This window comes from Centropristis striata, chromosome 13 (genome assembly GCF_030273125.1).
Source record: "Centropristis striata isolate RG_2023a ecotype Rhode Island chromosome 13, C.striata_1.0, whole genome shotgun sequence".
Classification (NCBI taxonomy): domain Eukaryota; kingdom Metazoa; phylum Chordata; class Actinopteri; order Perciformes; family Serranidae; genus Centropristis; species Centropristis striata.
In genome coordinates, this window is record NC_081529.1 from 33,748,067 (window position 1) to 33,774,963 (window position 26,897).

General features: G+C 36.9%; 1 protein-coding gene across 1 annotated transcript in view; it reads left to right on the top strand.

Annotated features, from left to right (window-relative positions):
• Positions 1 to 1,607: 1,607 nt before the first annotated feature.
• LOC131982694 (heparan sulfate glucosamine 3-O-sulfotransferase 6-like) overlaps positions 1,608 to 26,897 on the top strand; it is a 29,913-nt gene continuing 4,623 nt past the window's right edge. Inside the window, exon 1 of the mRNA XM_059347253.1 lies at positions 1,608 to 2,321. Coding sequence (XP_059203236.1) covers positions 1,810 to 2,321 — 512 coding nt within the window. The 5' untranslated portion in view covers positions 1,608 to 1,809. The remainder of the gene's footprint in view (positions 2,322 to 26,897) is intronic.

Here is a 26,897-nt window from a genome sequence, read left to right on the forward strand (position 1 = left end):
CAAAATGACAAAAAAAGGCCAAAAAATGACTACAAAGAGACACAAAATTACCAAAATAAGACAAAAAGACCACAAAATGACAAGAAAGAGACACAAAAGACCCACAAAAGACCAAATCCATGACGTAACCTTTACAAAGTGATGCAAAACGACAACAACCAACTGCATTTTTCAGACGTTGTGCCTTGGTTGGGACCAGTTACTTCCTGGAGTCTCCATTGGCTTCCAGACTTCTAGGCCACCAAATATAACGTAAAAAGTAAATTTGATGATTTATGCTTTGGTTTTTATACAGACTAAACAAAGGAGGTATGATGTGTTTATTGTAAGCTTAAGAAAAAAGTGAAACAAAAATGACCAAAAAAGGCAAAAAAAGACTACAAAGAGACACAAAATTACCAAAAGAAGACAAAAAGACCACAAAATGACAAGAAAGGGACACAAAAGACCCGCTAAAGACCAAATCCATGACGTAACCCTAACAAAGTGATGCATTTTTCAGACGTTGAGCCTTGGTTGGGACTAGTTACTTCCTGGAGTCTCCATTGGCTTCCATGACTTCTAGTCCAGCATATAACCCCGGTAAAAAGTCTATTTGATGATTTACACTTTGGTTTTTATACAGACTAAACAAAGGATGATGTGTTTATTGTAAGCTTAACAAAAAAGTGACAAAACAAAAAGGACCCAAAAGTGAAACAAAATGACCAAAAAAGGCCAAAAAATGAATACAAAGAGACACAGAATTACAAAAAATAAGACAAAAAGACCACAAAATGACAATAAAGAGACACAAAAGACCAAATCCATGACGTAACCATAACAAAGTGATGCAAAATGACAACATCCAACTGCATTTTTCAGACGTTGTGCCTTGGTTGGGACTAGTTACTTCCTGGAGTCTCCATTGGCTTCCATGACTTCTAGTCCAGCATATAACCCAGGTAAAAAGTCTATTTGATGATTTACGCTTTGGTTTTTATACAGACTAAACAAAGGAGGTATGATGTGTTTATTGTAAGCTTAAGAAAAAAGTGACTAAAAAAAAGGACTCAAAAGTGAAACAAAATGACCAAAAAAGGCCAAAAAATGACTACAAAGAGACACAAAATGACCACAAAATGACCACAAAATGACGAGAAAGAGACACAAAAGACCAAACCCATGATGTAACTGTTACAAAAAGATGGAAAACAACAACAACAACAACCAAGAAGGCAAAACCATGAGAAAGTGTGTCTTCCTCCAGGTCATGGGGCCTTTTGCTCTCATAATCCGCCCATAGCATCAAGTGGTTTCCTTCTCGATGATTCATCATAACAACACACAGCGTAATTTATGTTAAGTAAAAATATATTTGAATATAAAGACAGACTACTATAGCCGAGCCTCTATATGTAGTGTGTGTGTGTCCACAGGAGGCATGTTTATCTATAGCTGGAGGAGGGAGGGAGGGTGGAGACGTGTAAAAAGGGCGTAGGAAACAGAGGAGAAACCTTGAATGAGAGCTTGGAGAGCTCAGACACTCAGACACGCAGCAGGCTGGAGGTTCATCTCTCTGCTCATTAACGAGTCATGTTCAATGATTAAACTTTCTTCCTGGACGAGGAATCATTTCTGCCTTTTTTCTGACAGAAACAGACAAAGATTATGAGGATTTTTCCTTCTGAAGCTCTCCATGTGATGCCTCACTTTGGCGCAACAGGTTCCGAGAGATAAATGTAAAAACAACTCCGACCCATGCAGGAGAAGAAGAAGCATGCTGTTGTCCCCGTTTTGGAGCTTTGACGCCGAGCAGGAGATCAACTCATGGGATGTAGTGGATGCAGAGTCAGGTTCAACTTTGGCAAGGTGCTCTCCAAAGTCTCGGTGTTTTTTACCATGCTCCTGATCTTCACCTACTTCTTCTACTGCCTCACCGGGTTCTGCGATTCGGCTCCGAGGTCTTTATACAGACAACAAGCGTCAGATTATGACATTCTGGACGATCATCGCCGCGTTTTGGACGAACTGCGACCGTCGCCGCGTCTCCTCCTCCTGCGCCCCGACGCGCCGTCTCACCGGAACCGCACATCCTCCGGCGCGGACGCGGGGCAGGTGGACGCGCCGGGACAGCGCGCGGAGAGCGCCCAGAGCAACGGCATGCCCGTGTCCAACACTTTCGGCACCAAAAGGTTTCCGCAGGCGATTATAATCGGCGTGAAGAAAGGAGGAACGCGCGCACTGCTGGAGTTTCTGCGCATCCACCCGGACGTGAGGGCGGTGGGCGCGGAGCCGCACTTCTTCGACAGGTTTTATGATAAAGGACTGGAGTGGTACAGGTAGGGGACACACACACACACACACACACACACACACACACACACACACACACACTAACGCACCACAGTCTGGCAGCAAAACTAAAACAAAAGGACAGTTGCATGATCCTTTTTGGGGGAGACTGGTTGGTTGGCACACTTTTTAGACTTCTGTACACTGGAAACAATTGTCTTTTAATTAACAATAAACTACTGGCAGCATTCTACTGTTAAATTTGTTACTGTGATAAAACCACATACTGAATTACAGTACAATCCTGCATTTCATTGATTTTTTTCAGTATACTAAAACACAGTATAGTGCTGAAGCTAGTTGCAATATTGTTGCAGTATACAATGCAGTCATTTTTTGTAAATGGAGCAGATTACTGTCTGAAAGCCAATTACTATGAATTAAGTGCTGTCTTCACTTTAGCCATTAAAAAATGTGGACATGAAGAGACTTAGAAAATATCATATATATATATATTTTATGGAAAACGGCAAGCTACGTACAAATATCGCCCAGAATGCATTGTTTTCTACAGTATAATACCTTTTTAATGGAAAACAGTATGTTACTGTCACAATATGGCTTTTTTCTTACAGCAATATTGTAAGATAAATATGTTTTAGTGCTTTTCCAGAATCATGTGACTGATGATTAAAGTCAGAGGTGCATTGTTAGTTGAGGAGGTGGGAGTGGATTTACTCGCCTAAATGTCTAATAGTTCTTTGGCTGACAGGTGGACTTTAAACCAGGGGCGTAGATGGGATTTTTGAACTGGGGAGGACGAAGCTCACCAAACGATTCCAACCCAATGAGTTATTTTTCCACTCCATGCCTTAATCAAAATATGTTTTATTCAAACATTTTTAAATGAACTGTAGTGTAAACAACAACCAACATATTTACATAAATACGAAGAAGTTTGTACATGAAATTCCCAGTGCAGCCAAACAAATTTACTGACTTGAAGCTGACTCCATGAAAGACCCAAAAACATCTCTCCTCCTTTATTACCCTCAACATACTGCTGGGTGATTTATTGTCTGCCCACAGGATTTGATGAGACTATGATGGGGGACCTAAACAAAGTAGGGGGGTCCGGGGGCCTCTCGCACATTCTAATGCCACTATTCCATCTAAATCATTGCATATTTTAATGAATTATTGTAAAGTATAATAATGGTTCTTCTATGTTTTATTAAAGGCATATTTTAACGGTCTTCTTGTAAATTCTGTGGTGGACTCTGCTAACACATCCATGTGCTCTTATTTTGAAAGCTATGTGTTTGCTTTTATTTTGAAGGTGGGTCTGACATGTTCTTACCATACCGCCTTATGGTGTGTTTGATTTACACTGAAAGTTGGAACTTGGAGCTCGGAACAACGTTGAAACAGAGGATTAATGTTCCGTTAGTTAGACTTTTTACATTGCAGCACATAGAGAGTCCGGTGGCTAATGGTGCATTCAAGGTCTACACGAATGTCAGAATTTTTGACGTTGTTCCGAGCTCCAAGTTCAGACTTTCAGTGTAAATTAAACACACCGTAAGGCGTTACAGTAAGAACGTGTTAGACACACCTTCAACATAAAAGCAAACACATTTCACACATTTCAAAATAAGAGCACATGGATGTGTTAGCAGAGTCCACCACAGAATATACAAGAAGACTGTCAAAATATGACACCATAAATAAAACATAAAAACCCTTATTCTCCTTTACAATATGGAATAGTGGCATTAGAATGTGCGAGAGGCACCAAATTTAGGCTTTTAGGACAAAAATGTTCTCCGGGGGAGCATGGTCCCGAACCCCCTACTTTCTTTGGGTCCCCCATCATAGTCTCAGTAAATCTTGACAGACAGGAAATCACCCAGCAGTATGTTCAGGGTGATAAAGGAGGAGAGATGTTTTTGGGTTCTTCATTGAGTCAGCTTCAAGTCGGTAAATGTGTTTGGCTGCACTGGAAATTTCATGTACAAACTTATTTTTATTGATGTAAATATGTTGGTTGTTGTTTACACTACAGTTCATTTAAAAGCGTTCCAAAAATCCCATCTGCGCCCCTGCTTTTGACCCGACTTTCTGATGAAATTACGTTAAAAAAATCTTATATCAAAATCTAGCTGATTGCCACGACTCTACATAACACAGTTTTATACAACATTTGGTCCAAAAAAGTTATAACAGGTCAGAATAAACACAACAGAGTACTAGATGCCAAAAATATGAGCTTTAATCTCCTATAAACAGCAGCAGATTGCTGTTTACCTCTTCGATGCCCCAGACGTGCTCTGAGTCCCGATATGATGAGTTTTAAATCTTTTACAAAGAAGCTGTGGATGCTCAGACGGTGCAGTGATGTATGGCGGGGTGGAGGAGGGTCAGCCAGGAAGCACTTGTGTCACAGTTGTGTGCAGAAGAAGTGCTGATGTCTCCTGTCAATAGAGCGGACAGCCACACTACACACGGCTGGCTCATATATTCACATCTCCATAAGCCAATATTCTCCATCCTGTAGATCAAAAGGCTGCTGGCTACGACACAAAATGACTTAAAAAAGACACAAAATGACTAAAAAAAGACACAAAATGTCTAAAAAAAGACACAAAATGACCAAAAAAAAGACACAAAATGACCAAAAAAGACACAAAATGACCAAAAAAAGACACAAAATGACCAAAAAATAAACAAATGAGGAGACAAAATGACCAAAAAAAGACACAACAAAAGACACAAAATGACCAAAATTGTTACGCTAAACACACAAGACACAAATAAAAGAGCTGGATGACAGGATCTTTGTACAGTTTTCAGTTGAATATATGTCAAAACAATTAGACAATTCTAGCATTCTGTTTAATTTATGTTTAAGACAACATCTATCTTTTTTGGAATAGGGATCGTAGTTGCTTTTCTTCTAAAGTAGTTTTTTTTAACACAAACCCTGTTTTTTCTAACCATAACAAAGTAGTTGTAGTGCGTAACCAGTCAGTTTGTGTTTCAAACATGCTACTGTTAACCCTCTATGGTACGGTGTTGACCCATTTTTAACCTGTCAAATTTCTACAATGCATCTTTTTAAGTGATGCAATACTTTTAAAAAGAGGGAAGAGTATAGGGAACCAATAGCAATGCTTTAATGTGTCACATGACCTCCAGGAGGCCATATTGAAACACTATTTTGCAGACTTTTGCCACAGCTTTGCCATTTTGCACTGAAAAAAATCATTTAAAACATAATTTCCTGGCCCTTTTCCATCTGGAAAAAATATATTCCTACTGATAGCTGAATTAACCTTCATTTGATAGTTTCATGCAATTTATTTTCTTATTAGATAATGTAAACTTGTTAAAATGCAACTGTCAATAGAGCGGACAGCCACTCTACACACGGCTGGCTCATATATTCACATCTCCATAAGCCAATATTCTCCAGCCTGTAGATCAAAAGGCTGCTGGGGTCTCTGAGGAGCACTTCATCATCCTGACACTCATCTAAACACCATTTACAGCCTGCAGCATGACATCCTGTATTCTTGTTCTGCATGCAAACAGCACATTATTATTCTAATGCGCTTAATAGGATTAATGCAATCAAGTGGTGTCAGATGTTTACTGCAGGTCTGATGCTGCACATAAAACGTACGTCGGCTACTGTTGCAGCTGATTTGTGCGACCAGGCTGACCAGAGCTATCATTTGTGTGTAGTTAAGGCCCTAAAGAAGGATTTAGGTCTGGATGGAGCAGATTCTGATCATCTCCAGATGTTCTACGAAGCTCCTGGAGAACATCCCAGCTCTGCTCAAACATCCCAGCAGTGTCAGGAGACTGTTTTGTGCACACTGTAAAAAATAATCTGCTTAATTTACGGTAAAATACCAGCAGCTTTGGTTGCCAGAACTTCACCGTGAAAAATACAGATACAGACCACCTCACTAAAACAAGAAAAAAAGTAGAAAAATTAGGTGTATTTTGCTTAAAAATAGCAAAATTATCTGCCAACGGAACAAGAAATTTTGTCTTGTCAAGACTTTTCAAAACAAGTAAAAATATCTAATCTTGATTAACCCAAAAATACCTTAGAATTAATGTATTCTAACTAATATCAAGTGCATTTTTCTTGACTTTAATGAAATACACGTGACCTATTTTCTCAATATGTTGAAAAATATTCTTGAATTAATAATCAGAAAATGCTAGAGCCATCATCTTGACATAATGATATGATATGCATTTTTTTTTACAGTGTAGAGCAAAAAGGTTCCATAAAACTGTGTGTTTCCCACAGTTTATGACAGTAAAAGTTAAAGTTTTGTGCTATTCTTTGATTTACGGTAATTAAAAGTGTCTACTAGGATGATATGCAATTTCTAATTTTACGCCCTATTTCTGATGCATTTTGACCAACCTGGTCTCACAGGAATCCGTGAAATAGCCACGGATTCGCTTAACTCAAAATCCGTGGAATAGCCACGGAATCACTCAAATTTCTGTGAAACTGACACGGATTTTGCTACAATGCAAGTTAATATTTTTTCCTATTGGTTTGTTCCAAATCACGTGACACGTCAGAGCAAAAAACATGGCGGACAGTTCTCTCATTTTTAGTGAAAAAATCAATATTTTGACTTAGTTTCTGCATAAAAATGGATTTTGACCACATTTCTAGCGAGAAATATATGTTTTATTTTCTAAATATTCACTCAGTGAATGTACATAATCACTTTGTATGTTGGAATAGCCACGGGATATGACTGTCATTAACTTGCATTGTAGCGAAATCTGTGTCAGTTTCACGGAAATTTGAGTGATTCCGTGGATATTCCACGGATTTTGAGTTAAGCAAATCTGTGGCTATTTCACGGATTCCTGTGAGACCATGTTGATTTTGACAGTATTTTACTGTAATTTCTCCAAACATTTTTTACAGTGCGGAGCAAAAATGTTCCATAAGAAAAGATGGAGGTCTGACAGGATGAGGAGCTGATAAACAAGCTCTCTGATAGCATGATTGAAACTCTAAAGGTGTAATTTAATCTTCTCCTGACTTTTTTTTCCTCTTCAACCCCCTTAGCTGTGTTTTAACTGCGAACATAAGGACACATGGAAACACTTTCACCACTGATAATTTTAGCATGCTGCTTAGCTTCCTCTCTGTTTTTCCCGGAGCACATAAACACACACATGCATCACATCCCCGTGCAGGTTACTTCTCCTCTTTTTTACACTTTCTCCTCCCTCCATCTCCTCTAACTTCACTCCTCCTCGCTCTTCTTTCAGGATGACTTTATGTGCACATACCTGTGGCCGCCCCGGTGTTTCCAGGGCATGTTTTATGTGTGTTTCTGTGTGTTTTAATTAGCCTGACTGGTGCAGTAAAGCTGTTATGCTTTAATGCTTTAGTTTTGTTGGTGTTGTAACATGGCAGCGACACCAACATGGTCTGTGGAAGTCAAATCAGTCATAACAAGAGGCTGTAACTTATAATTTGAGCCGGAGGTGATTTATTTAAATTTCCTGTTTTGGTCAATTGACAGCAGGAGACTTCGAAAGTATTCAGTCTGCTAATATTTATGACAAGGAACTAATTCTTGAGGAGTTGGAACCAGCAAATGTTTGGCATTTTTGCTTTAACCCTCTGGAGTCTCCAAAAGCTCCAAATCCAGACTTCTTCACCACATCCAGACTAGAAAACAAAGCAGCGTGGAGCCCTACTGTAAATTTACCTCTAAAGTTCTGGCTGTAAACTCCATGAGGCCAGTTTCAGTTTGATGATGATATACCAAGTAAAACTGGAGACAAGCTCAAATAGATTTAGTATAAAATGATAGAACTGGATGGAACCCTCTAATATGTTAGATTTGACACCTTTGTTCACATTTGCAACATTTCATATTCTTTATTGAGCATGATAGTGTTTTGAAAGTAAAAAGAAGATTCAAAATCACATTTTATGTTGGATTAAAGGACTAAAAAAGACACAAAATGACCAAAAAAAGACACAAAATGACTAAAAAAAGACACAAAATGATTAAAAAAAGACACAAAATGACCAAAAAGACACAAAATGACCAAAAAAGACACAAAATGACAAAAAAAAGACTATTATTAGTATTTTTTTTTAACACAAACCCTGTTTTTTCTAACCATAACAAAGTGCGTAACCAGTCAGTTTGTGTTTAAAACATGCTACTGTTAGCTGAGTTAAACTTCATTTGATAGTTTCATGCAATTTATTTTCTTATTAAATAATGTCAACTTGTTAAAATGCAACTGTGAATTTAGACTGTTGAAGAAATTCATTTCAATGGGTCGTTGGTTCAATGGTTCAGTGTTTCCTACAGGCAACATTCAGACAAGAAACCGGTTAAAAAAGTTCCTTTTATAATGTTTTTAAATTTATTGATTGAAAAACCTCTCTTTCAATTGTGCACTGTTATGGTACAATGTTATACGGGGAACAAACCCCAAAACTTCAAAAAAAAAAAAAAAAAATTTCTTCAAATTGTGTTTATTTAGTCTATTTTAAGACAAAAAAAACCTTGAAACTTTTTTTCCTTACTGCCTAGTATCATAATGTGTACCATAGAAGGTTAAATAAAAGATCAAGAGAATACATTGATAATTTCAGTGATAATTGGAGATGTGGTCCATCTAATAATTCAGCTCCGAAGGGTGTGATCTATAAGAATACTGATATTTTAGAATATTGGCTGTTTTGTATTGGGGGTAGAAGTAAAGTGAGGGTGGAGAAGAGTCGGAGGGATTAACAACAAAAGCGACAGCAGCAACGTGATCCTGGTGACATCACTGGAAGGAAGACGACACCTCGTTGTCACTGAGTCTCAGAAATTGGGGAAAATCTGTTTGCTGTCATCTGCAGCGACCCACAGGGAAAGTTCAGGAAGTCATGGAGCTCGGCTGTGTATGTGTGTGTGTGTGTGTGTGTGTGTGTGTGTGTGTGTGTGTGTGTTTGTGTGTGTGTGTGTGTGTGTGTGTGTGTGTGACAGCAGGAGCTCATCCATGTGGAACAAGCGAGTTCTCCTCAGCTGACTGTCAGTGAGCAGCAGGTCATCTCACTGTCACATCTGGAAGCTTACACACACACACACACACACACACACACACACACACAAACAAACACTTCCCATCTGATTGGAAGCTGCTGTGTATGACAAACTCTGGGAAACAAACCCAAAGCTTCATCTGCAGCTCTCAGGTCAACAAATACTTCTACCATACATATAGATATCTATCTATAATGCAAATTCTGTTGTTTGCTATTAGCATGCTAAGCGGAGATTTAGCTTTACTCACTTCATATGTTGTGTCTGTATAGACTAGCGCAGTGCCCGTTGGAAGTATGTATTCGTACATTACATACAGACCACTACAACGTCTGCAACTCCATAAAACACTGTTCATAAGGTACCACACCATCCAGCACATACACACTGAACATTGATAGGCTGTTTACACAGACCAGAGAGGAGAGGACAGGAGAGGCTGGAAAAATCACAATACTTCAATATGTGTAGCATTCATTTTTTCTCCTTTTTTTGGTCATTTTGTGTCTTTTTTGGTCATTTTGTGTTGTTTTTTGGTCATTTTGTGTCATTTTTCCTCCTTTTTTTGGTCATTTTGTGTATTTTTTTTATCATTTTATATCTTTTTATGGTCATTTTGTGTCTTTGTTTGTCATTTTGTGTCTTTTTTTGGTCATTTGTGTCTTTTTTGATCCCTTTTACAGCATTTGTGTTTATCAGACTAGCGCAGTGCCCGTTGGAAGTATGTATTCGTACATTACATGCAGACCACTACAACGTCTGCAACTCCATAAAACACTTACTGTTCATAAGGTACCACACCATCCAGCACATACACATTGAACATTGATAGGCTGTTTACACAGAGCAGAGAGGAGAGGACAGGAGAGGCTGGAAAAATCACAATACTTCAATATGTACATGTGAGGAAACTGTTTTGATAATTTTGTGTCTATTTTTGGTCATTTTTAGTCATTTTGTGTCTTTTTTTAGTCATTTTGTGTCCTTTTTCAGTCACTTTGTGTCTTTTTTTGGTCATTTTGTGTCTTTTTTAAATCATTTTGTGTCTTTTTTGGTCAGTTTGTGTCATTTTTTGGTCCTTTTGTGTCATTTTTTGGTCCTTTTGTGTCATTTTTTGTCATTTTTTTGTCATTTTGTATCTTTTTATGATCATTTTTTGTCATTTTTTTGTCATTTTGTATCTTTTTATGATCATTTTGTGTCATTTTTTGGTCCCTTTTACAACATTTGTGTTTATCAGACTAGTGCAGTGCCCGTAGGCAAGTATGTATTCGTCTGCAACTCCATTAAACACTTACTTTTCATAAGGTACCACACCATCCAGCACATGCACATTGAACATTGATATTCGCTGGAATCTATTAGAATATTATTGTTAAATGGAACCTTGTAGCCACTTTAAAACTCCTAAAGATAGGTAGGCTAAATAGACTTCAGATGAGATGAGTCAGGGTGGAAATCCAGAGTGAGTTGTGTAACTGACCAGGTGTAGGCCTATCACACAATGGGGCGGAGCTCCCCTAAAAGGCGTCCGATCGGAAACAGTGTAATGCTGCAACACATCCTATGTAAATAATGATATTTTGAAAACTTAATTAAAAAATCTTCAAAATCGAGGATGCACACCTTCGTGCCATGCGCAAGACATACACACACACACACAGACACACACACACACACACAGACGCTTCTTGCTTTTATAGATATATGTCTATCCATGTTGAATGATTAAGTTTCTTCTTCTTATAATAACTATTTCTGTGTCTCTTTATATCTCAATGTACATCCATGTATTACCCAATACGCACTTTGTATATTAACACTATTACTTTGAGTATTACACCTCATTGTACATCCCACTTTCACACACAAGAATTGAAAAGTCTACTTAATCTCCCACTATATGAATACATACTTCCTACAGGCACTGCACTAGTTAATATGATCCTGGATCATTCATTTAATTTTAGCATGGCACCAGTTAACCTACATTGTCTTATTACTTTATCGACTCTCCCGTTCGGCTGCTTCTGACCTTTGCGTGCAGCATTAATCAATATCAAAAAATCAGACAACAGTTAATCATTTTGCAGACGAGTCGTAATAAAAAACAGCCTTTGCACAAGACACAGCGGAGTCAGATTATCAAATCTGACAACAATTTGTGTGTTGTGATGCTGCGCCTGCTTCCACATGTGTTGGACGGAGAAATAAGCACAGGCCATTTCAGCAGATGCACGGTCATATATTTGTGTCAGATATTGGCTCTTCACGCTGGAAACACTTCACACACACAGCAGCAGTACACTGCAAAAAAAGGGTTTGTCTAAAAACAAGATAAAAACAGTAAATCTGAGGGAAATGATCTTGCTGCATGGACAGATAATTTCACTTGACAAGATTTCTTAAATTAAGATTATTAAATCTAGAAATAAGCATGTTGAACACTTAAAATAAGAAATTCTCTTCTCTTAAATCTCTTAAAACAGGATAAATTATCTAACACTTCTAAATCTTTTTTTTTTTATCTTGGTAAGAAACAAATAATTGTCAGGTCACTCTGCTCAGGCCAGTTCATCACTGCTTGCAATTTTTTTTTATCTCTTTTGTAATTTTTTTGTCTTTTTTGGTCATTTTGTGACCAAAAGAAGATGTAAAAAGACACAAAATGACCAAAAAAGACACAAAAAGACCAAAAAAGACACAAAAAGACAAAAAAAAAGACACAAAATGACAAAAAAGACGCAAAAAGACCAAAAAAAGACACAAAATGACCAAAAAAAGAAGCAAAAGACATAACATCACAAAAAAGACATAAAAAGATTTAAAAAATCAGCAAAAAAGACACATAAAATGACCAAAAATGAAGCAAAAACATCAAAAAAGACACAAAAAGACAAAAAAAGACACAAAAACACCAAAAAAAGACATAAAATCACAAACAAGACATAAAAAGATAAAAAAATCGACAAAAAAGACACACAAAAAACAAAAAAAGAATGTAAAAAGTATAATTTTTTATCTTGGTAAGAAACAAATAATCATCAGGTCACTCTGCTCGGGCCAGTTTATCGCTGCTGGCAGCTTTAATTTTTTATCTTGTTTTAAGGGTTCATTTCTTATTGTAAGTGTTCAACATGCTTATTTCTAGATTTAATAATCTTAATTTCAGAAATCTTGTCAAGGTAAATTATCTGTCCATGCAGCAAGATCATTTCCCTCAGATTTACTGTTTTATCTGGTTTTTAGACTAAACACCTTTTTTTTTCAGTGCACCACCCTCCCGTGCATGTTGTTCCAGCAGTTATTGTCTTGTGTGAGACGAACTCAGACATTCATGTGTGTTTTCCATTTTGCTTTTATCTGGCCTGATCCACTCAGTCCTCCTCTCTTTTGCATGTGTGCATACGAGCCCATTACGGGAATGGAAAAGCCACAAATAGTGCATGCAGAATAAAGCAAAGATTTAATGAATATTCTGTGTTGTTTTATGGCTTTAAGGGGACTTCATGGAGTGATGGGTTTCATATGGGACTTGAGAGCCGCCGCAGAAAGCTGAAAAACCTCAGATTTCCGAGGCACAATGGTTGTGATTGTCACGGCTTTGTCACCATGACGTGGCGCGCAATGAGCAACTCATAAAAGTCTTTCTTGTGTTTGTTGCATCTTCAATTCCTGGATGACGCTATAAAGAGGAACATTTATTGTTGTCTCACAGCAGAACAAGATCCAAAATAACTTCCTAGTAAACAAATGACTTGTCTCTATTCAGCCCTATAAAGTGTAACTGCAGGGTCAAACTGAGAAAAACTGCTTTAAGGTTTTTTAAAGATTTTTAACTGGCCAGCCAAATGGGTTATAGGTAGATAAGTGATATGACACTTATTTCTACATGTATTGATGATTTCATTTTTATGAATTTTCATATATTTGACCTTTGACCCCAAAAACGTAGTTACTGCATTGCTGTAAAACAGGGGTAGAGACACAAAAGACACAAAATGACCAAAAAAGACCAAAAATTACAAAAAATTACACAAAATTATTTTAAAAAGACACAAAATTACCCAAAAAGACAAAAAATTTAAAAAAAAAAAAAAATTACTAAAAGAGACACAAAATTATTACAAAAGGACACAAAATTACCAAAAAAAGATACACAATTACCAAAAAACACACAAAATAATAAAAAAAAGACACACAATTACCAACAACAGTAATTAAAGGGACCTTCCACACACAACACAGTAAAGTGCCATTCATATAAAACTCACATTAAACTTTCATATCAAGGTGGGGGCCACAAAATATCGTCACGAGGGCCACAATTGGCCCGCGGGCCGCAAGTTTGAGACCCATGCTGTAAAAGGTTCTAATAGTAATTATAAACAGAGTGCAGTAACTACAATGTTGTCGTCTTCTTTTAGCTTTTATGTTTAGTTTTCAGTGAATAAACATTTTCAGATTGATTTTATAAGTGTATTTAAAAGTGTTTAACAACTCTATTCAAAGATTTGTGTATTTTAGAAATAATATTATAAAGAAATGTTATACTTTAGTCTTAATATCTTTTTATCTCATTTTTTTACTTCATCACTATCTAGATAATCATTTCTCTTGCAAATAAACTTATAATTTATATTATTTTTATGTTTAAATTAGTATATATATCCAAAGCAGACTGTGGTAAGTGCAATTACTGCTTGGTTTTGAGTTGGATTTTGTGTTTTTTATATTATTATTTCACTGAAATAAAGCAAAATTGAAATCTAAAACTTTGTCACAAGATAAAACAGACATCAAGGAGTTAATTTTTAGTTATAACTCAATTTTGACCATAAATTTAGTTACTGCAGTTAGTCTTGGTAGGGCAGTATAGTTAATTCATTAAAAGATGCACTTCTGAATTTCTATTTAAGGAAAAACCACAGTCCACCAGCTCCATCAATATTTTGAAAGCTTGTCAATGTGCTGACCTACAGCCTCGACACCAGAGGCCACGGCTGATCGGATTGCTATTAAACTGTAGTATAAATCCTTTAAGGGAGAGGAGAAATGACAGCACCGCTGAAATATATATTGGTCCTCGATTTTCTTTTATCAATAAGGATATAAAGTGACGACAACAGGTGAAAATAAAATGGGATCACTGTAAAAAAGGATGTCTAAAAACCAGATAAAAACACTAAATCTGAGGGAAATGATCTTGCTGCATGGACAGATAATTTACCTTGACAAGATTTTTTAAATTAAGATTATTAAATCTAGAAATAAGCATGTTGAACACTTAAAATAAGAAATTAAGTCAATAATCATCAGGTCACTCTTCTCGGGCCAGTTCATCGCTGCTGGCAGCTATAATTCATCTTGTTTTAAGAATTAAATTCTCATTTTAAGTGTTCAACGTGCTTATTTCTACATTTAACAATCTTAATTTAAGAAATCTTGTCAAGGTAAATTATCTGTCCATGCAGCAAGATCATTTCCCTCAGATTTACTGTTTTATCTGGTTTATAGACACATCATTTTTACAGTGTGTGTTGTTGTTTTTTTCAATATACATGTAGTTAGTTTGATAAGTTTTGTTGTTAGATCTGTGTTTATGAACATAAATTCATTACTTGATAATGATGACTTTTTAAATTATGTCATTTAAAGTAACAAATGAACAGAAAGATTAAATTACAAGCTGTTGGTAGGTGAAATTATGTTAAAAGTTGTTACTAGTTGTAACTAAACAATTATTTTCACTGTTGATTGTTGATTGTTCACTGTCCTCATATGTCTTGTTGTTTCCACAACTCAAAGATATTCAGATATTCAGAGAGAAAAAGATAATATTCACATTTAAGTCAAGTCAAAGTTTATTTATAGAGCACATTTAAAAACATCCTCAGATGACCAAAGTGCTGCACAGTTATTAAAATACAATAAAATCATATACAAATATAGCAATAAATAAAAACAAGGAAAACAATAACATTCTAAAAACAATAAAATAGTAATAAAAACTCAATAAAAACAGAGTTAGAGCTAAAAAAGGGAAAAAAAGAATAAGAAAAAGGAAGAAAAAAAGCTTTAAGAAGCTGGAAGACAAAATTTTTTACTTTTTTTTCTTTTAAAACTGACTCAAATTGATTAATCAGTGATCAGAATAGGTGCTGCTTAATTTAATAGTTGACAGAAAATCTATAAATCTTTGCAGCCCTACTGTGCTGTGCTGCTTTTCCTTTTTTAGAATTTTTTTTTTTACCTTAATCCTTTATCAGGCGAAGAACTAACCGTAACTTCAGCTGATATTCAAAATAAAAAATAAAAAAAATTTGAGAAAAAAGTTGCAAATTTACTAGATTAAAGTAGCAGATCTACAAGAAAAAAAGTTGCAGATTTAAGAGATTTAAAGTAGCAAATCTGCGTGGAAAAAAGTCACAGATTTATGAGAAAGAAGTGGGAAAAAAAGTCAAGTCAAGTCAAGTCAAAGTTTATTTATAGAGCACATTTAAAAACAACCTCAGTTGACCAAAGTGCTGCACAGTTATTAAAATAGAATAAATCATACACAAATAGGTATAAATAAAAACAATGAAAACAATAAAATACTAAAAACAGTAAAACAATAAAATAAAATAGAATAAAATAGTAATAAAAACTCAGTCCAAAACATAAAAAAAGCAAAAAAAAAGCAACTCTTCTAGCAGATTCACCACTCTAAATCTCGTAAATCTGCGACTTTTTTCGCACAGATTTGCCACTTTAAATCTCGTAAATCTGCAACTTTTTTTCTTGTAGATTTGCCACTTTAATCTAGCAAACTTACAACTTTTTTCTCCACCCCATTTTGATATCCACTGAAGTTACCAAATGTAGTTCTTCGCCTGATAAAGGGTTAAAGTCTTCCACACGCTGCTGTTTTATTTCAGTATTTCAGATTCAAACTCATGTCCGTGTAGATATTTGACAGTTGAAATGGTGAAAGTGGACTGTAAGGCGCATGGGGCAACGTTTTCCAGAGCGAGGGTGATTTTCCTGACACCTCGTTGCGTGTCCGCCCCGAGGCCATTAGTGACCGAGGCAGAACACGACTGATTGGTGTAGCAGAGCAGGAAGTGGTCTCTGTAGTGTTGAGTTGCATTGTGTTTTAATGGTGGTGGGTTTTGGCTGCAGTTGGGTCTAGGTGGTGTTATAAGGTTTGAAAAGGCCCACACTCACACACCCCATATGGTGGGAATTATAATAATTCGAGGCACGTTGTGGTGCATTTTGGGGGCGCCTGTAAAATTCTGGGGAGGTTTCAGTCGTGTCGTTTTAGCTCTGGAGAGCAGTTAGCTCGTGAGGAAAATAGTGTGTGAAGAAATAATGGTTTTGTTTCAGTTGGCCGACATGAAATGTTTCAGATGCTCGCTAGTCATGCTCAGTTGTTCTGTCGTTTCAAGACAAGAATAACACGAGGTGGGAAACAGACGGGGGTCATTTAATGGGAAAGGGCTGCATGGTTTGAATGGATCCACTTCTGTATAGAAAAAAAGACTATTCTGGGTTTGATTTTCATAACTATTATACACAATATTATACACAAATCCTGAAGGGTGAAGCCAATGCAGAAGTGCTTTAAACCTGTATTAGAATTGTTGCCTTAATCTGACTACAACTGGACAACTGAAGGGCATGCAAACGTGTTAGTTCGACTGAAGTCGTCGATTTTCATATTAGCAGGTCGCATTAGACAGTCGCATATTAGCCGGTTGCACATTAGCCAATCGCACATAAGCCTGTCACATTAGCCGGTCGCATTAGCCTGTCGCATTAGCCTGTTGCGCATTAGATGGTCGAATTTGCCTGTCACATTAGCCGGTTGCACATTAGCCGGTCGCATTAGCCGGTCGCATTAGCCTGTCGCATTAGCCGGTTGCACATTAGCCACTCGCATTAGCCGGTCGCACATTAGCCGGTCACATTAGCCTGTCGCACATTAACCTGTGGCATTAGCCTGTGGCATTAGCCGGTCGCATAAGTCGGTCACATTAGTTGATCGCACATCAGCCAGTCGCATAATCCAGTCACATTAGCCGGTCGCACATTAGCCGCTTACATTAGCCAGTCAAATTAGCCTGTCGCATTAGCCTGTTGCACATTAGCCGGTTGCACATTAGCCAGACACATTAGCCTGTCGCATTAGCCTGTCGCATTAGCCGGTCGCATAAGTCGGTCACATTAGCCGATCGCACATTAGTCAGTCACATTAGCCGGTCACATTAGCTGGTCACATTAGCCAGTAGCATTAGCCGGTAGCATTAGCCAATTGCCAGTCAGTAGCGATGGCACAAAGTGTCGAACTGAGGTCAACAGAAAGGGCGCCATATTAACCTGCTGAAACGAAGCATAACGCCACACAGTGTTGAGGAGGGGGACACGTTCCCGTCAGTTATTAAATTTTTTCAGTTGCATGTAAACTGGAACAAGGACAGAAGTCCTATTAGACGCCAGAATCGACTTTTAAGCATAGCTCGATTAAACTGTGCATCTGAACGCACTGTGTGACAAAATTACCCTTTTCAATGAGTTTCCCTAATGAGTTTAAGGTCTCATCTCTAGTTTCATGTCTTCTTCAATACAGCATGATGTACATTTTAAAATGACTTGTCCCATCTGCTGGTATTATCAGCAGGTAACTTCTGTCTGAGCGCTTATCTCAGCATGCAGAGCAGCAGCTGTGTCAGTTGCTGTGTCATGAACATACTCCACTATATATTTACATAGCAAATATTTGCTTGCTGCTATATACATTTTCTGAATGTCTCGTACAGCCTCTTTTAAAAAAGTAAGAACATTTTCAAACCCCTCCGTACTAACACTTCCAGCTTGATCAGTGTCAAGTTTTCTAGCTTCTTTCATGTGCCAAATGCTGAAGTTATTACTTAATTCTCCAGAAAAGCATCAATGACATGTTGTTATGTATCTTAATTATGACTGGACCCTCAGATGCTATGCAGTCACAAATTAGCCATTGACCGACAAATTATTTCAAATCTTTATAGAACACACAGGCACAAAACACACACACACACACACACACACATGGGCATGATTTCAACCACCCACCCACCCTCTGACACACACACACACACACACACACACACACACACACACACACACACACATATTCAGACTCATTACATTGGTATCCTGCTGCAAACCACCAAAGATGAAAATGTAAAACGCTGAAGTCTCTGTGGGAGTATAGCACTTCAGCTAACCTCCTGTCAAGAAAACCCTCCTCTCCCTCCATTACTGTATAATTATTCATAAGAGGGGGGGGGGGGGGGGGGGGGGGGAATCATCTGATAACAATGTATTTAAAATCTGTGGGTGGCAGCAGCCTTTCTGCCAGTCATGTGGTTTCCCAGAGGGGTCTAACCATCCACTTCCTCTCTGCTGTTGGAGGGAGGTGATGGGTGTCTGCAAAAGCGCCAGAAATTCACCTCCGGGCTTCAAGTTCTTGTGTTTGTGTTTGTTAAATATGACTTTAGCTGTTATAGTCACTGTGTCACTTGTGAAAAGTTGTTTATAATGTTGCTCAGTGTGAAGCCTCAGGCTACTTCTTCTTTCTTCTCAATTTGTGTTTCTTTCCAACTGTGGCATCCATGATGCTCTGAGGCCTGCTGGCTTGCTCAGGTTTCTGTTTAGACAAAGAACACGTAGACAGCATGGCGGCACGTCCTTTAAGTGTCCCACTGACAGTAATGACTCTAGTGTGTACACTGTGCAGGGTCTTTGGTAGTCTCACATCCACATGGTCTCATGGTGAAGCTGTGTGCTTTGTCACTGTATTTATCCCTTAAAGTACGGTGGCCCTGAGAGCTCTCTCACAGCGCTGCAACTAAAGAAAACACATGCAAATACACAAAACACAAGCAAATTGAGAAAACATCTTCATCAATTTTACAACACAAGCGCAGCATTTAGAAAACACTTCAAAGACCACAACACAACACAATAAGAAAAAGTGCTGCAAATAGGCCACAACACAACAGAAGTGTTTCCAGAGGACACTTAAAAGTGATGCACACGTCTGGACACGCATGTGATATTATCACATTATTTCAAGATAATTATAATTTCACATCGTAAGGTTATAATGTGAAATTACCACATTATTTTAATGATAATGATATTTTCATGTTATAACATGATATACAGTACAGGCCAAAAGTTTGGACACACCTTCTCATTCAATGCGTTTCCTTTATTTTCATGATTATTTACATTGTAAATTCATCAAAACTATTAATGAACACATGTGGAATTATGTACTTAACAAAAAAGTGTGAAATAACTGAAAACATGTCTTATATTCTAGTAAGCAAAGGGTGGTTACTTTGAGGAATCTAAAATACAAGACATGTTTTCAGTTACTTCACACTTTTTTGTTAAGTACATAATTCCATATGTGTTCATTCATAGTTTTGATGCCTTCAGTGAGAATCTACAATGTAAATAGTCATGAAAATAAAGAAAACGCATTGAATGAGAAGGTGTGTGTCCAAACTTTTGGCCTGTACTGTATAGTGTTAGCCTGCTAGCCCGTATTAATCACATTGGAGTTAAACAAATCAAATAAATTATTGATACACGTTTTAGTTGGTTTCTCTCAACGGCACCGAGTTGGTCTTGGTCTTGCTAACCCGCTAACGCTAGCACGCTATCGATCGCCGGCTAACATTAGCACGCTACGATCGGCCGCTAACGCTAGCACATAGATATGCGCTAGCATGTCCAGACGTGTGCATCACTTTTAAGTGTCCTCTGGAAACACTTCTGTTGTGTTGTGGTCTTTGCAGCACGTTTTCTAAATGCTGCTCTTGTGTTGTCAAATTGATGAAGATGTTTTATCAATTTGCTTGTGTTTTGTGTATTTGCATGTGTTTTCTGAAGTTGTAGTTGCTGTGAGCTCTCAGGGCCACCGTATTAAAGGGATAGTTCGGATTTTTTGAAGTGGGGTTGTACAAAGTCTTATCCATAGTCGGTGTATTATCAACAGCAGACGGTGGTCAGCATGCCCCCAGTTTGGAGAACCAGGCATCAACTCTCCTGTAGGATCCCTGTAGGATCAAGGGACATCAGGGACCCAAAAACCAACAACTGCAATACTTAATAGACTCTGTCAGTTCAGGAAAAGTATAATATACCCAAACTATTTCTTAGTGAGAGGTTATTGTGAGCCTTAAATTAGAAGTCAGCGGCTCAGGCCAGTTCACCTCCATTCATTCTTTGGAGCAGTTTGTCAGAAAGATCCAACTTTGGGCTTCAATGAAAGCCATGGATCCTCCTTTACAATGATACCGTCACTTTTACAGCTTGACATCCAGCAGAAATGGATTCAGCACAAAAAATACTAGAGGAACAACCAAGAAAACACTTTTACCCCAAAATGCCTCCAGGGATCCAGAAGTTACAGCTCTGTCTGATGGCTAAAATACATGTTTCTGCCGGGTTTCTGTGGGTTGACCATCTACAATATAAAATATACCTTTAGACCAATTGTTTGACATGTTGAGAAATTAACTCTTTAGATTTTTTGATTTATTTCAGTCTCCACAATGGAAAGAGATCAGTATCAATCTTCTCCTCTAACTCTCAGTAAAAACTAATAAGCTTATTTCCCAAAAGGTCCGACTATTCAAACTGCTCTATCTGCTTCTTTGTGCTTTTTGTTGTTGTTTTCTGCTCAGAGGAGACTAGCAGCATGCTTCGTCCAGGCATGAAGGCGTAAATCGAGGTTCCCACACTCTTGCTGTCAGTGTGACGGGCCGGCCGTGGCCCCGAGGCTCCTTCTGTCACCCTCTGAGCACAGCAGCACTGCCGGGAAATGTTTTCCTCCAGTTTGTTGTTTGCTCTCCTCCTCATTTTTACGACCTTGGTTTTCCACTGCCTCGTTAATTGGGGCTTTAGCTCCGAAAGCGTTTGGACGTTGAGACGTCTGCCAGAGCAGAAGTCTCCTTCGGCAAGTCCGTGTTAAGCGTAGATGGTCCAGGAGACGGAAATAGATTGGAAATTTAGATGTTTTTGTTTTGAGGGAATGACATGATAATTGGATTTTTGGGATATTTTCGTCGGCTCTGCATTCTGAGCAGAATGCCTTTTGTTTTAGGGCGCTACAGGGGACGGAGCTGCAGCGCTGCAGCGGGAGAACCCATAATCTTGGGGGCAGGAAGTCTCTTGGCCACATCCTTGTTGCCAGGGTTAGTATTTAATCTCCTGATCCAGACTGCCTGAACATATCAGTAGTGTAATCAGCGGTGTAGCACTTCAGGGAGGAAAAGTACAACATCCTTTAAGCAGCAGGGAGCTCCAGACTAATGTGGCTAGTCATTGAGGCTTTCCTATAACTGGTGCTAAATAGAAAACATCTTTGTGTGAAAGGCAGTTTTCTTTCAGTTAAATGAACAGGCTGCATTTGTAAACCGTATATAACAGGGGTCTCAAACTGAAATTACCTGGGGGCTGCTGGAAATGACCAAACAAAGACACAAAATTACTTAAAAAAGACACAAAATGACAGAAAAAAAACTAAATTACTTTAAAAAGACACAAAATGACCAAAAAAGACACAACATTACTAAAAAAAAGACACAAAATGACCCAAAAAATACACAAAATTATAAAAAAAGACACAAAATTACTTAAAAAAAAGACACAAAATGACTGAAAAAAACAATAAATGACTGAAAAAAACAATAAATTACTTAAAAAAGACACAAAATTACCCAAAAAATACACAAAATTACAAAAAAGACACAAAATGACTGAAAAAACAATAAATTACAAAAAAAAGACACAAAATGACCCAAAAAATATACAAAATTACTAAAAAGACACAAAATTATTAGAAAAAGACACAAAATTACCAAAAAACACACAAAATTACTTAAAAAAAGACACAAAATTACCAAAAAAAGACACAAAGTTATTAGAAAAAGACACAAAATTACCGTAAAAAAGACACAAAACTACAAAAAAAAGCAAAAAAATTATCATATAATCAACGGTCCGGTAGCAGCTGCCTTTCTTTTTGTTAACGTCGTCATAGAAACAAGTGAAACAAAGCTCCAGCTGGAGCATTAAAGGGACCTTCCACACACAGCACGGTAAAGTGCCATTCATATAAAACTCACATTAAACTTTCATATCAAGGTGGGGGCCACAAAATATCGTCACAAGGGCCACAATTGGCCCGTGGGCCACGAGTTTGAGAACCCTGATATATAACATAAGAATAGATTTACATGCATGACAAGAAATGCATTTATCATCCCTGATCTGTTTACAGTTTCTCCTGACACCACATACAGCAGCAGATTTATGATGGAAAATATCTCTTATTGATTGTGTGATAATGAGACAGATTGTGATGAGGGAGATAGAGAACAAGTCATTAAATATTCATGAGTATGGAAAGACAACTTATGGTCAATTAGTGGAGTGACACCAGTGTGAAGGAGTGAAGGACAAATGGAGACGAGTATGGATGAGAGAGGAGAGGACAGACGCTCGCTTCCTCATCACTAAACACTGACACCTCACACACACACATTCTTGTTCTTCTATCTTTGTGAGGACCCTCATTGGAATAGTGGATTCAAGGTTATAATCGTTTTTGAATTTTTCATTAGTTTTCGTTTTAATTGGGTTGTGAATTTTTGTTTTCAGCTAGTTTTAATGAGTTTCTAGAGTGAGTTTGCTAGTTTTAGTTTAGTATTTATTTTTTGAAATGCTCTAGTTTTAGTTTAGTTTTTTTTAGTTTCATTATTTTGTAACGGGGTATTTGTTGGGTGAGAGATTAAAAGAGGTCACAGTAAATTTTGCCTTTATTTCCTTTGTCTGATCCATCTTCATTATGTATGAAAACAGTTGACAAAGATGAAAACGAAGGACATTTTCACTATAATTTTAGTTAGTTTTGTAACCACACAATACAGTTTCAGTTAATTATCATTATCATGTAACCTTTAAACCTTAAAACAAAGTCTGAAATCTAAAAAAAAAAAGCCTTTATAGAAGTGAGGACCGGCCGAAATGTCCTCACTTTGCAAAAATGTCCTCACTTTGTTGGTTAAAAACGTGTTGTGGTCCTCACTAGGTAGGAAATACAAGAACACACACACACACACACACACACAAACACACACATTCTTGTGACAGTAAATTTTGCCTTTATTTCCTTTGTCTTATCCATCTTCATTATGTATGAAAAAAGTTGATAAAGACGAAAACGAAGGACATTTTTATTATAATTTCAGTTAGTTTGAGTTAGTTTTCTAACCACAAAATACAGTTTCAGTTAATTATACTCATTTTTATTTCAGTTAACAAAAACTTTTTTTCCAATTCTAGTTTTTGTTATTTCGTTTAGTTTTCGTTTACTATAATAACCTCATTCCCTAGCCCCTTGCCCTAAGGTAACCATGGTAACCCTAACATAAACCTAATTGTAACCTTAACCCTAAAACAAAGTCTGAAATCTCCATAAAGCCTTTAAAGAAGTGAGGCCCAGCCGAAATGTCCTCACTTTGCAAAAATGTCCTCACTCTGTTGGTTAAAAAAACATGTTCCGGTCCTCACTATGTAGGAAGTACAAGAACACACACACACACACACGCACACACACACACGGTGAACAATCTGTCATATAGAGACAGACGTATTGATTAGACACAGATAAACAGGGGACAGACAGGCAGCGAAAGGCCATTTGCAGCTCTTGTACTTGGATAATAATCAATTAATGGTCTTTTATTATGGGGATCATTTAATGGGGGAGGCTTGAAATGGCTTAACTTTAAGTAAAGGGGGAACTTGAAACAGGAACAGGAAGTCTTTTTTCCCCTCCTTCACACTCATGGTCATGAACATGTGACAACAATTACTTTTTCATAATTACAGAACGACAGAAGGTCTCTTTAAAGTTGCAGCATATTAAATACACAAACTCTTTAACATGCACTTTTACCATTTGTTTCCCTGTTAAGTGCCTTATATTCATTATATTATATTCACCTTGTGTATGATCTTTTCCCAGCTCTTCATTAAAGTGATTTGATGTTTACACTGATTGAAATATTCACATGAATACTTGTTTTTATGACTTACAGGTGCATCTAAAAAAAATTAGAATATCATGAAAAAGTTCAATATTTTTTGTCAGTCATTTAAGAAAGTGAAACTCGTGTATTATATAGATTCATTACACGTAAAATTACTTAAAAAAAGACACAAAATGACCAAAAAGACACAAAATGAATAAAGAAAAAGACACAAAATGCCCCAAAAAAGACACAAAATGACCCCAAAAGACACATTACTAAAAAAAAGACACAAATTTACAAAAAAACGACACAAAATGACAAAAAAATACACAAAATGACCCAAAAAGACACAACATTACTAAAAAAGACACAAAATTATCAGAAGAAGACACAAAATTACCAAAAAAAGACACAAAATGACTGAAAAGACACAAAATTACTTTTAAAAAAGCCACAAAATGACCAAAAAAAGACACAAAATCACTAAAAAAGACACAAAATTATTAGAAGAAGACACAAAATTACCAAAAAAAGACACAAAATTACAAAAAAGAAATTACCAAAATTACAAAAATTACCAGTTATTTCAGAAAGTGAATTTGTAATTGTGATGATTCTGGCTTAGAGATAATGAAAACACAAAACTCTGTGTCTCAGAAAATTAGAATATATAATACATAAGATCAATAAAGAAAAATTATATTTTAAACAATAACAAAAAATATTTAACTTTTTCATGATCAAACTTTATTAATAAAGCGCTTTTCAGACATAGAAATGTAACACAAAGTGCTTTACAAAAAATAAGAATAAAAACCCATCCCCACATACACATACATGCACACACACATCGGCACGTACGCACACAAACACACACTCAGACTCACACACAGCGCATATTGATTGACAGTGTAGAGACATGGCAATGATATTCAATTTTTTTTAGATGTACCTGTATTCTAGATGGCTTATATACGTCCATTTATATTTCATAATCCTGATGTATTCTTTTTAAACTTTATAGAAATAGCTTGACATTTTGGGAAATTGGCTATCTGTATGCTAAGTATGAAGCTATAGTCAGCAGTTAGTTTGCTTAGCTTAAATTAGCTTAGCTTAGCTTAGCTTAGCACAAAGACTAGAAACAAGGGCTAACAGAAAAGTCTGCCTACACTGCAAAAAAAGAAAAGTTGGGTGAACTCAAAATTTCAAGGCAACAAACTTCGATAAAATTTTAAGTTGGGCAATTAAACTAAATATTTTAAGTTTTGTTTTTGAGTTTGCTCAACTCAACTGTAAGTTGTACTAACTTACAATTTTACATTGTAATAACTTTTAATCCTTACTTCTGCAATGTGCTGAATTGGCACAATTGTAACGCCGCTATGAAATGTCAGCTAATGTTGTAACCACAATTTTGAGTTAGCATTGATACGCTAATGGCTACTCTTGTAGCTGTAACAAGCAGCGCCGCTAGCATCAGTTAGCCGCTAGCATCAGTTAGCCGCTAGCAGAACTATTGTCCCTTGTTGTGAACCCCAACTTAAAGATATAAGTAACAACAACTCACCAACTTGTTTTTGAGCAGACAACTGGCTTCCTTTGTTGTGCTAACTTACATTATTGCCCTAAATGTCAATAATTTATATTTCCAAGTTTTGCCAACTTAAATCACTGTTTTAGGCCAAAAAATACAAGCTGCCTTTTTTTGCAGTGTACCAACTCCTCTGTAGCTCATTATTTCTTGTTTAATTTAATCCTTACAAAAACCAAAGTGTAAAAACAATGTTTTTTAAGTAACCACCGTGTGCTTTTACACTTTGCTTTTACACTTTGGTTAAAATTAAATGAACCACACACGACCTGTTAATGAGAGAGATCTGCAGGTGAAGTTTGTTACCTTTCTCGTGAAGAAAGACACTTTGGTTGTAACAGGGTTCTTGTGTGTTGTTCCAAAACTCCAAAACTATTCTGTTTAGTTCTCCGCTACCATTCAAGATGCATTCTTGTGATTTGACTTTGTGCAGAATGAACAATGCCAGTACAGAGTGCATTAATTCCAGCACATTGTCCTGTCATGTTGACCAAAAAGTTGCATTGTACAGTGAACTACCACTATAATGAATGAACCAACAAAGCTTTTCCACAGCTGGCGGACATTATTAAACATTTTAAACAACTGCTGTAATGTTTGAGTGATTGAATACAAGCGGCGACTGTCTGACATTAGCGTGCAAATCTGGACAGTAACAATTTATAAAACCAGCGAGTGATTAAACTTCAATTTAAAAATGCCAGCAAAAGCATCCGCCAGCTCTAATGTGACCGACATGCACGTTGTCCCTGACATGGCATAAATCAATCAATAAAATAGTTTTAAAAATATTATGATGGCATACAGTTATAAATGTGAGATTCTACTCACCAAACAAGA